Consider the following 10,967-nt stretch of genomic DNA (forward strand, 5'->3'; position numbering starts at 1 on the left):
AGCATTTTTGTGAAGTTAGCCCAAAAGAGAAACAGCAACAGTGAATAAATAATCACAAAGTGCAATGAGTTGACAGTCAAGTTTGTTAATGCTGTTGCAGATTAAAAACATTTTGCATCAAGCAGCACTTGGTTCCCATTAGCTAGCATGTGCTTAAGAGCGCCTTCACTTTCCCCAAAGTGTTGAAGGAGGGAATCCCTCATGTGGCAATTTCCTTGAAAAGGTAACACAGAACAGACATTTGGATGGAGTGGGCAGGCGTTCCAGCAGTGCAAATGAGCTGACACTGGCTGGTCTTTCCTTTCCACTGCAATTCTCAGCAGCCCTTCCCCCATTCCTGTGTATGAGTTCTCCATATGTTCCAATCGTTTGTGGTGATTTCGGCATTACTAATTTATAATTTGCACATGTGCTTACTCCTGCAGCTTGCCCTAAATTAAATATTTCCTCTGTGAGCTACTCTCCATTCTTATCCCCTCCCCCATATTAAGACCCTACTTTTTTTCATCATTGCCAGGCCTTTTGCTCCTGGAGAATTGCTTGCAGGAGTAAAAAGGGATAGTAATAAAAGTATTATATATTATTCCATGGTGCTGATTCTCATGTGTTCAGTGGAAAACATCAACAGGAAATAAAGATTCAGTTAATGTTTCAGCAGATATTGCTTTCCACTGTCCTAATAATCTCAGCTTTCCCACAAGCTTGATGTTCAAAGTCTTAACATGAAATTAAATTGAACCCAAGTCAGCTTCAAAGTGGATCCATTCCTCATGTGTCTTAGAGAAGTTGCTCAGGAATGGAAGTTATGTGGAACTAAAGAAATGTACTATATATACCTGAAATGCTGTGCTTTACTGTATTACTAGGGTAGCTACCGTTAAGCAACATAGCATATTACTCTTAGGCTTTCTGCAAGAGCACTATTCACAAATATATACATTTTTATCCATCTCACATTGCTAACAAATGGAGACTGTAATAGCCTTCTGTTACTGCTGGTACAAACCTGTCTTAAGAAATCCCTATACATCCTATCCTTGAAAACCATGGAATGGATTTCCTTTTGAATATTTTGGCTCACATGGGGATTTGGCGGATTCATTATTCCATGGGCACATTTTGTTGTGTATATGTATATCATAAGTATATCAAGTGAGTTTCTATATTCTTAAACACTTCAATCTCACACTCACTGCAGTATGAGACTGAAGTACTTAAGAATGTGGAAACATTTAATGAGTATGCATTCAATATTGTATTGCATCATGCAATTTTGTATTGTTCACAACATATAAAGAATATATTTTTGGCATACTGCAGTTAGAATTTCTCAAGAATATCATAACAATACCAGATATCATTGTAAAGCATCATCCTGCGTAGATACACATATGGTGGATTGCTGAAAGCATTGTGGATTGAGTTTTGAGCCTTCCTCCATTCAAGATCCCACTACAGAAATCCAAAATCCATGGAAGAGGAAAGGAATTGTTAACTACAACCTCAGGCCTAAGCATGTTTTCTTTTAAATAAGTCCATTCATCTTATTTTCAGATTAGTATGTTTAGGATGAGGGCCTAAACGATCTTCTGGAAAGTTATTGTCCTATCTGCTGTACAATGACTTGATTCCACATTGGGATATTTTTCTGTAAAATGTTTCAGGAAGGTGAAGTTTGATTCCGTACTTGAAGCTGCTGTTTGGGTGGTTATGTTTCTGCATTTAGTCTATTAGCAGTGTCATAGTTTTTTCTTTCTGTTCTGTTTTCTGACTGCTCAGTAAGGAGGACACTTAAGAGTGGACTGACACCAGAAGAAGCCAAAGCACTGGGTCTGATGGGCACTTCAGAGATGCAGGTGTGATAACAGCATTCATATCAACTACAAGAAGAGCTATCTTCATATACATGCACAGACACACAGGCTGCCAACGGTCTTTCAGTTTAACATTCTCCTGCCAGTTAAATTTGCTGCTGTCTCCATAATCTTTTAGATTCATTGTCATAATACCGAAGCAGGCAAAAAAGAAAAAAAGTAGGCAACGCAAAGGGCTAAAATAAAATAAAAATGTGTAACTGATGAGTACAAAATAAGTCAGGGCTGCAGGGGAGGGAGTGATTTGGAAATTGCATAATGCTGTTCTGGCTTGTTCATGCTGCATTAATGTGGTTTTTAAAAAGGTTTTCCGCAGGTTGTTTTGTATTGTGTGAAAGATGTTTATGTTCATTTTCCTTTTGACCTTTTGTAATAATTGTAAAGTACTATATTTTGTCAGTTCAAGGGCAGTCCTTTAAACAGGTGAACTTAATTCTGTCACAGTTCCGATGACCTTTCTAAAGACAATATTGTTAAATAGAAATGTACCATTATTTTTATCTTTCCACCAAAGAATGTAAAAATGTATGTCTACTTGTGTATATACTGAGTATGCATATGTATGTGTGTGTGCATGCACCCACACATGCACACACACATATGTATATATGCCTACCGAATCCAGGTGCCTTCAACTTTCATTCATGCAGTTCTGCAAGAAGGGAAATCCTTTTTACAGGAACTCATTCCACTAGGTTATTTTTATATTGGGACCTCTCGCAAACATGTATATGCACATTCTATATAATGGCACAGATGCACAGGAATAGCACAGAGTACCTCTTGTCACTCAACTGTAGAGATGATTGTATATATAAATTATAGCGGTATGCCAGCAACTAGCCAGAGACAAAAGGGGATTTGCTGTCAAGTAGGAGTTTTGTGCATATATGTGGGCCGATTAGGCTACTTTCATAATCTGATGTAATAAAGCTTAATTGTGTCAAGCCCACTGGATAAACTTTATAAGGGTTCCGCTAACACTTTTTCCTAGTTACATTTTCATCACTATCACATACCATGAAAACACAAAAGGGAACATAAGACAACGGGGAATAAGGACAGTTTCTTTTGTTGCACATGCAAACTGTTCCCCATTTCCCAAATAATGGGGATATTTAAACATCCAGAGACTTCCTTTCTGAAGTTAATGGACTATAGTTTAAAGAATGTATTTGAGAGAGATTTTATACATATATATATTTCCATGGTTTGCATCAATCAGCTCTTTACCTTTCATAAGAAATATCCATCTTGGAAATATTCAAGAATCAAACACATTCAATATTACTTTCCCTTTTATTGAAGGCTGCTGTGAAAGCGATCTTTTTACACTTAAACATACCTTTAAGCTAGTGGTACTAAAGAAGGCTTAATGATTGAATCATTGTTACCATGCCAGCTCAACACTGGTCAGGCACTGGGCTTAAAAACAAATGAACTTTCTATCCATGAGAATATTGCACATTATTCTGGAGAATTCCAGTCACAGCCTTTATGCAGAAAGCCAAACACTGAACATACCAGTATAAGAAAAGATTGTGAGAAATTCCATCTATACATTGCTCCTCCCACTCAGTTGCTGGATTTTGACCCATGATTCACTGTTGCTGTTAGATTTAACCTAGCCTCTCCAATGGGATGTTTGTCTCTTGTAAACGTCTGTGACAGCTACAGTTGGGCTCCTGGACAATGTGTCTTTCCTCTTTCCTTTTTGGCATACTGTTTACTTAGTGATTCTGCAATGATATGGAAGTCATTTGTTAATAAACCCGATCAGTGTATATTTTTTACTAGAGAGAAAGGCATTGGCCAGTAAACTGAAGAAAACTGAATTTATTTAATCAATCTTTCATTTATTCCAAGAGGATGAGATTAATCTGTGGGAGATGGGTTTAAACTCTTAGCTATCAAAACTTATTTCCTACCTCTCCTGCATGATAGGATTGTCTTAGAGCAAGAAAATGTTGCAAATTTCCAAAATGATATGGTTTGGGAAAAGACCCAAAATGCAATAGGTACTCTTAGCTGGTTAAAATACTAAGGCATAAAAACAACAGTTACAGTTGTTATAGATCTTATGTGCAAGAAGAATGCATGCTAGCATTGTACACTAACCAGCATGTTGGCGTGTTTTTGGTGGGCGGGGGGACAATGCTAAATTGTTGCATTGGTCTGTCTGCTTGCAACATCTATTTTGTAATTTTTATTATTATTGAGATTTATACCTGCCTTTCAATCAAATTTCCAGTGCAGCTTACAAATTTTCATTTCTGTAAAAAGCCACTCTCCACATAAGCACTTAGTTATTGCAGAAACACACATTAGAATTAGGCTATGATACAAGTAGAACATTTTTCTAGAGAGCCGGGGGGGGGGGCTGTCCTGGTCTCCCACCCCTCTTCCTATAAACTATGGTGTTCTTAACTGCCTAACATTTAAACTGTAGCCCAATTTCCAAAGAACACTTTTGATAATGCCAACAAACAAATGGGCAATCAGTCCTTCAAGAAGGGTTGCCAAGCTGCTCTTTTGGCAAATAAAACAAATATTTCCACAGAATATTTTTATAATATCAATGGAATTGTTCCATAGGAAATGTTTTCTAGATTGCATATATGGGTTGGGATTGAAACAGCTGCTTGGGCTCACGCACAAGGATTGCACTAGCCCAGTTGGATGTCTGCCATTTTCTATGACTATCCAACACCCGTCCTAAATCTCAATCAGTTTTGAAATTCCTCTCAGTTTTGAGCACAATGGTGGGGAGGATTCTGTTTTTTAGGAAACAATGCATATATCTCAATCCAGGAGCTCATAGAATTCGTTTAATTGAATCCTGGCCATGATCCCCCATATATTATAAATTTTGCCCATAGGTCCTCTTCTGGTTGTCTGGGCTTGACATGTGTTCCTAATGAAATGTACTCATGATTTAGTATGCATGCAAGAAAGGAAAACACCACCAAGGGACCCTATACCTTCCCCCCCCGCTGCCTTTAAGGTTTTCAATGTTGCTTGCACCTGTGTTGCTTGCACATTGCTGCCAAGTGACTATTCACACAACTGCCTGATGTTGTGCTGTTTCTTTGATAAGGACATAGACAGATACTAGCATTTATTAGGTGCTGCCAAAAAATATGATTGTTTCCAGGCTTTGAAAGTGAGCAACATACAAGTCAATTCCATCTCCAAACTGAACAATAATTGTCCGTGGCATCAGTGCATTTCAAGCACAGTAGCAAAAATGCCCAAAGGAATTCTACGCAACATGCTTCAAAATGTAATATCACAGCAGAATATACATCTTTCACTCACCACTGCTTTATAGGTTCAAACATCCACATAACAGTTCTCAGATGTTGCATAACAAGGGGATCCATGTGTCCACTGAGCCTTACCTGTCATTTCTCATGAGCCTTAATAAAGCTTTTCTGAATTCAAAAGGAATGTTCTACTAAAAATGGCAACGTAAAGGATTCCTCAGCATGAATAGTGTAACATTTTTTTAACATGCACCAAAAGTAACCAAGAAGTTTTCTTTTGAAGCAGTAAATACATTTCCATTCCACTCTCGCTTGTTTTAAAACCTTCACATATGCACTGGGTATAAGCAAACACCATCAAACTTTTTCTTTTTTGAAGACACACGTTTCAGCCTTCCCTCTTACTCTGAATATCTGTTGGTAACTGGTTAAAAGCAAAATGCTTAAGATGTGGTATTTGGGATACTACCGATCTGGGCAGCACGATGAAGGATATACACTGTCTTTATATTATGCAGCATTCTGTAGAGTTAAGGTTTTAAAGGTGGCAATCATCCCAAAATGTTAATCGCTCTTGCTAATTTCAGTTGAACTCTTAAATCTGACACCCCCCTTTATTAAAAATTTGATTCAGAAGTGCATATGGTCTTGCAATGGATTGTTTTAGGTTGTATATTTGTTGCCTGTTTAATAGCAAGGGATGTTACCCATGTTGCATCCCCCCTCACTCACTTTCTCTTTCACGGCAACAGCCAATGTTTTCTAGAAAGCCATACTTAGGCAATGATTAACCAGGAATACAGATGACATTTTAAATATGTAATTGATGCATTCCTGTACTTGGTTATGAGGATATGATAAGAAACATGCATAGGGCAAATCCTATATATGTCTACTCAAATTTAATCCCCATTGAGTTCAGTGGGCTTACTCCCATGTAAGTGTGGTAAGGTTGGAAGCCTAAATGGATCAGTTCCAACTTTCTTAGTAATACATATTGTTGCTACTAATAGTCAGGAAAATCATGTGACATTAATGATATTTGAATTTGGCACAAGGAAGTTCTCTTGTGGAAGATCCATCTGAGTGCTCTTTTCCATCTATTTCAGTGGCACTTGTGCAGGAGAACCTTACACTGGATTCCATGCCTGCTCTTTTATACTGTTCAAATAGTTTTGGGTTCCTAAAGAGAACCATGATCCATCCAGAATATGAAGCAAAAGATTGCATTTATACTCTGACATAAATAACCTCCGGATTCAGTTAACGCAGGGAGAGCTTTGTGTTTTCCTGATTGAAATGAGGCATTTCTTTGTCGCAGGATGTACTAAGATTAATTTTCACATTAATTAATTAATGTGAAACTGGGTGGGATTCACATCTAGTTAAATAGCAGTTCACTTACTTGCGTGACTCATTCAGAGGAACATCCTAAAGTTTTTATAACTTGCATACATACAAAGGGAAAATACTTTAATTTTGAAATACTTTGGCTTTGCTACTTCAAGCATTGGTACGGAGGGCTTATGGCTATCACTAAGTTTTAACAGCTGTGAAATTATGAATTTTGTGAATGAGGAAGCCCATTTGTGATGTTGGGCTACATTTCTCTTTTCAAGGACTGTCTTTGGACTTCTACTGTCTTTTCTGTGAACTGGGAATTTAAAAAGAAATAGTTCCAAAATACAAAAGGGCAAATTTCTAGACAAAGGACAACTATTGTAAAAATGTGTAAATGTGACTAGACTTCGTTCTGTGTGTAGTATAGTGTAAAATAAGCTTTTTTCCAGCAGTGTTATTCTGTGAATTGTAATTTAAGAACAAGCTATGCATGGTAAGATATATATCCTGCAGGAAACACACACATGCACATCAATGTTTGTTTTGTTGTTTTCCTGGGTATAGGCAAAGTCTTGTAAAATGTTGAATTTAACATTTCATCCTCATAGTTTTACTTAGTGACGAACTTGAATTACTTTTTTCAAAATTTCCTGCATCCAAGCACACTGATAATTTGTAGCCATCTTCATGCAGTTTTGGCACTACAATGAGTATAAGAGTTACCTTTAAAAATACTCATTACCTGTCTCTTCTCCCAAATTACTTTCAGATTAATTTTTTCCTGTGCCATGCAGGCTTGAAATATTGACCATTGATCTGTGCCCAGAAATCTGTGATATAATTTTAATGTTCACTTCTACTGCATTATGTAAACACATCTTGCAATAAAGCTTTCTAATGCACTATTTTTTTTCTTTTTATGGGAAGGGTGGTGTCTTTATACCAATATTCAGGCTTCATCCAGACTGCTACTTCACTGTTTTGACTTCTCTGTCCCTTTTTTCACAATTCAGTTCAAATGTTACACAGGAGCTCTTGGTCTCTATTACCGGTAGGAGGGGGGTCATCACCACCATGGAATAATTGGGAAGGCCAACAAATGGTGGGAGAAGATCTAACAGGCATTGGCAACAGAAAATGGTTTAGAATGGAAGATGTTGGCAGCAAACAAGATGGGGACAATGGACTGGAAATAAACCACTGAAAGGAAAGGAAAGCCAATGAGGTGATGATGGAGAATAAACTTATCCGTGGGTTGAGATTTGCTGGTCATAAATTGCTTCCTCCTAAATAGGTGGCTCTCATAACTGCTTTGTCCAAGTATGCATGGGATAATACAGTAGGGCCCCGCATTATGGCGTTCCGCTTTAAGGCGTTCCGCTGATGCGGTGCCTTTCATTTTCAATTTTAAAGGGTTTTTTCCCCCTTTTGCGATGTTTCTGCGTCATTTTCACGCAATGCGGCCCATTAAAATCAATGGGGTTCCACTTTACAGCGCTTTCCGCTTTACGGCGGGGGTCCGGAATGGAACGCACCATAGAAGCGGGGCCCTATTGTATGTATCCAATAACATGCATCTTGCCATCTCAACTAGGGTACAGTTTTTCCTTTCCACTGCTCTCTTCCTTTAAATATACTTCCGCTTCCATTCGTGTACATTTCTGACCTCAGTTCTCTGTGCAGAATATTTGCAGCTTCTGTAGGAACTTGTTGCTGGTCACTGCCACAAACTCTTTTCATTTCTCGTGCATGTAGTTTCTCTGATTCATGACATATGTGAAAGTGTACCTGGAATAGTCATCAATTAAGATGACCAAGTACTTGTTGTGCTTATGGATCCCAAATGTCAATGTGGATAATTTCCAAAGAATGAATAGTCTTGCTTTTGCCTGATATTGGGTAGTAGGGATTATGTTGTTGTTTTTACACGTGTACTTCATAGGCACATGGCATCATGTCCTTTGTCAAATTCTGTGGCTAAGAATGGAAATAGTATCCAGTAAATTAGAATTCTGAAGTGGACTTGCTTGATTTGCACTGTCTGGCCCAATGAATGGATTGGATTAAGTATCTGCATTGGATCTGCACATTGCCAGAGTCTTTGACCTTTTTGTAGTTGATTCAACTAAATCTGCTCAGAGAAGACACATTGAAATTAATTAATCTAAGTTAGCTATATCCATTAATTTTGATGGGTCTACTCTACTAGCATTGAATACCACCTATTATTTTCAATGTGCACAACAGCAGGATGTCCGTACACTACCTAGCTGCTCTCCAAGTAGCTGGAATTACCTTTTAAAAGCAGATTAGACATAGTCCTAGAGCCAGCTCATAACTACTACTTTTTTCAAAACAACAAGTCCATTCTGTCCCATTTTTCTGTTACAGAGTTCTTAGAACTCTCCCCACCCCACCCTCCAAAAAATTCATATGGAAACGAGAGGGCACATTTCGGTTTGGGCTCATGCAGAACCAGGACAGAGTGAATTTGGGATGATGCATCCATCTCTGATTATGACAGGCATGGTTCAAGCTTCTTCATTCTGTTAGCTCAGTTTGTACAAGTATTCATTCACATTTCTCTGGCTATAGTCTCTCCCCTTTATGTTTGATTTCCTTGAAATGTGCCATGAGACCATTGCCAGCAAGGTGTTTCACTGACAGAAGGCTTCCCTCCACTTTGGGTTATATAACACATCTTTCATGAGGATCTTGCATGTTCCCTTTGCCAGTATGCTGCATATTAAGAATCTGAAAGCCAACTCCCTCTGCCATTGTGCTTTCCCCATTTGCTAGAACAGGGGTAGCCAACATGGTGTCCTCAAAGTGCATTGGACTACAACTCCCAAAGTTCAGCACCAGTCAGATTGGCCAATGATCAGGGAATATGGGAGTTATAGTCCAAAACATCTGGAGAGCATTATGTTGGTTACTGTTATGCTAAAAATAGCTCCTTTACACTTAACTAAATTTCTGTTAAGAAGTACTGGTTGCTCGTTATGTTGCTTGTTGCCCCTGAGTCAATGTACCATCCATGTGATGTATTGCTCTGAATGGCTTTGAAGCAACTCCCATAGTACATCTGCAGACTTACCTGTTGCAGCCTTGACATTTTCTTTTGGTGTGTCTGTTGTGTATTTCTGTTCTTCAGCTTTTAAAATCAAACAGGGGTTTTTTTTCAGGTTCCTGCCTTCGTTCAGCAGAAACACATCCTGATTTCTTTCTTTTGCCTTGTCCCCCTTATCTATCTTGAGAGTTGTCTCTGATTTTTCAATGTCTTCACCACCTTATATTTCCTTTCTAAAATTATATTCATTCATTAGTTTGTCCTTAACATATTCTAGCAATAGATCTGACACTGGCTTGGTCTCAATGGTTTTAATGAATGCACCATGTAAATCTGGGCATATGCATAGCAATAAAGCCACTAGATAATTGTCCTTCATTTGTTTCCCAATTCCCCACAGCTATTCCACAGTCTCTAATATGGCATTTACATGTTTTTGCATGTCCTGTCCTCTGCTGATTCTCTCTTCTTGTACAATGTATGAAACAGGAACCATTTCCTGTTTTGATGTGACTGCTCATGTGATTCATAGGGTTTTCATAGTAAGAGGTATTCAGAGGTGGTTTACCATTGTCTGCTTTCCTCTAAGCCTACGGCACCCAGTATTCCCAGGCAGCCTCCCATCCAAGTACTAACCAGGCCTGACCCTGTTTAGCTTACAATATAAGATGAGTTCGGGAGTGTTCAGGGTAGTATGGCCATAGATTGTGTCCTGGTTAGCCCCTAGTGTTATTGGAGAGCTATTTTGAGTAGTGGGTGAGGGGGTTCAAATGAGGCACGCATTACTATTTTCCAGAGTTGGTTGAAAACAAATACTAGGGCCATACCACCATTCCCTCCATATACCCTTGCCTCTGGATTGGCAACAGTGATTCAGGTTAGTAGATTTGGCCCAGGGACCAAAGGTAATGTGTTTCGATATAATAAGAATGTTATTTTACTTATTTATAAATATATTTGTATACCACTATTTTGGTAAAAACATCAAAGCAGTTTGCAACAAGTAAAAAAAATTACAATAAAAATATTAAAAATACAACAAAACAAAGGTCATAAACCTGCCTGCATAAACCTAGCAGAACAGAAAGGTTTTCAGCAAGTGTTTCAAAGTTAAAACAAAGCTCCTGCTGAACCTCTGTTGGCAAAGCATTCCAGAGAACTGGGCTGATGACACTGAAGGCTCAATGATGATCAGAGCCGCTCCTGCAGATTATCTCGGTGATTGAGCTGAAATATAAGAGTTCAGGTGGTCCCTAAGATGCCCTGGACCTAAGTTGTTCAGGGCTTTGTAAATTAATACAAGGACCTTGAATCTGGTTCAGTAGCGGATGTTTTAAGAATGGTATCACATGTTGTCAGCCATGTGCTCCCATCGCAATCTGGCTGCCACATTTTGCACCAGCTGGAGTTTCCAAA

At 38.5% G+C, this 10,967-nt stretch overlaps 1 protein-coding gene and 1 pseudogene across 18 annotated transcripts in view; one reads left to right on the plus strand and one right to left on the minus strand.

Annotated features, from left to right (window-relative positions):
- The window catches only part of FHOD3 (formin homology 2 domain containing 3), a 573,780-nt gene extending 566,392 nt beyond the window's left edge, over positions 1 to 7,388 (plus strand). For all 18 annotated transcript variants that reach the window (XM_061588106.1, XM_061588108.1, XM_061588113.1 and 15 more), the window contains one exon: positions 1,780 to 7,388. In XM_061588106.1, the coding sequence (XP_061444090.1) occupies positions 1,780 to 1,862 (83 nt within the window). In that variant the 3' untranslated portion in view covers positions 1,863 to 7,388. The remainder of the gene's footprint in view (positions 1 to 1,779) is intronic.
- A 2,750-nt stretch (positions 7,389 to 10,138) lies between these two features.
- Positions 10,139 to 10,257, minus strand: LOC133368097 (5S ribosomal RNA; annotated as a pseudogene).
- Positions 10,258 to 10,967: the final 710 nt, after the last annotated feature.

The sequence above is a fragment of the Rhineura floridana genome, chromosome 11 (genome assembly GCF_030035675.1).
Source record: "Rhineura floridana isolate rRhiFlo1 chromosome 11, rRhiFlo1.hap2, whole genome shotgun sequence".
In the NCBI taxonomy this organism is placed as follows: domain Eukaryota; kingdom Metazoa; phylum Chordata; class Lepidosauria; order Squamata; family Rhineuridae; genus Rhineura; species Rhineura floridana.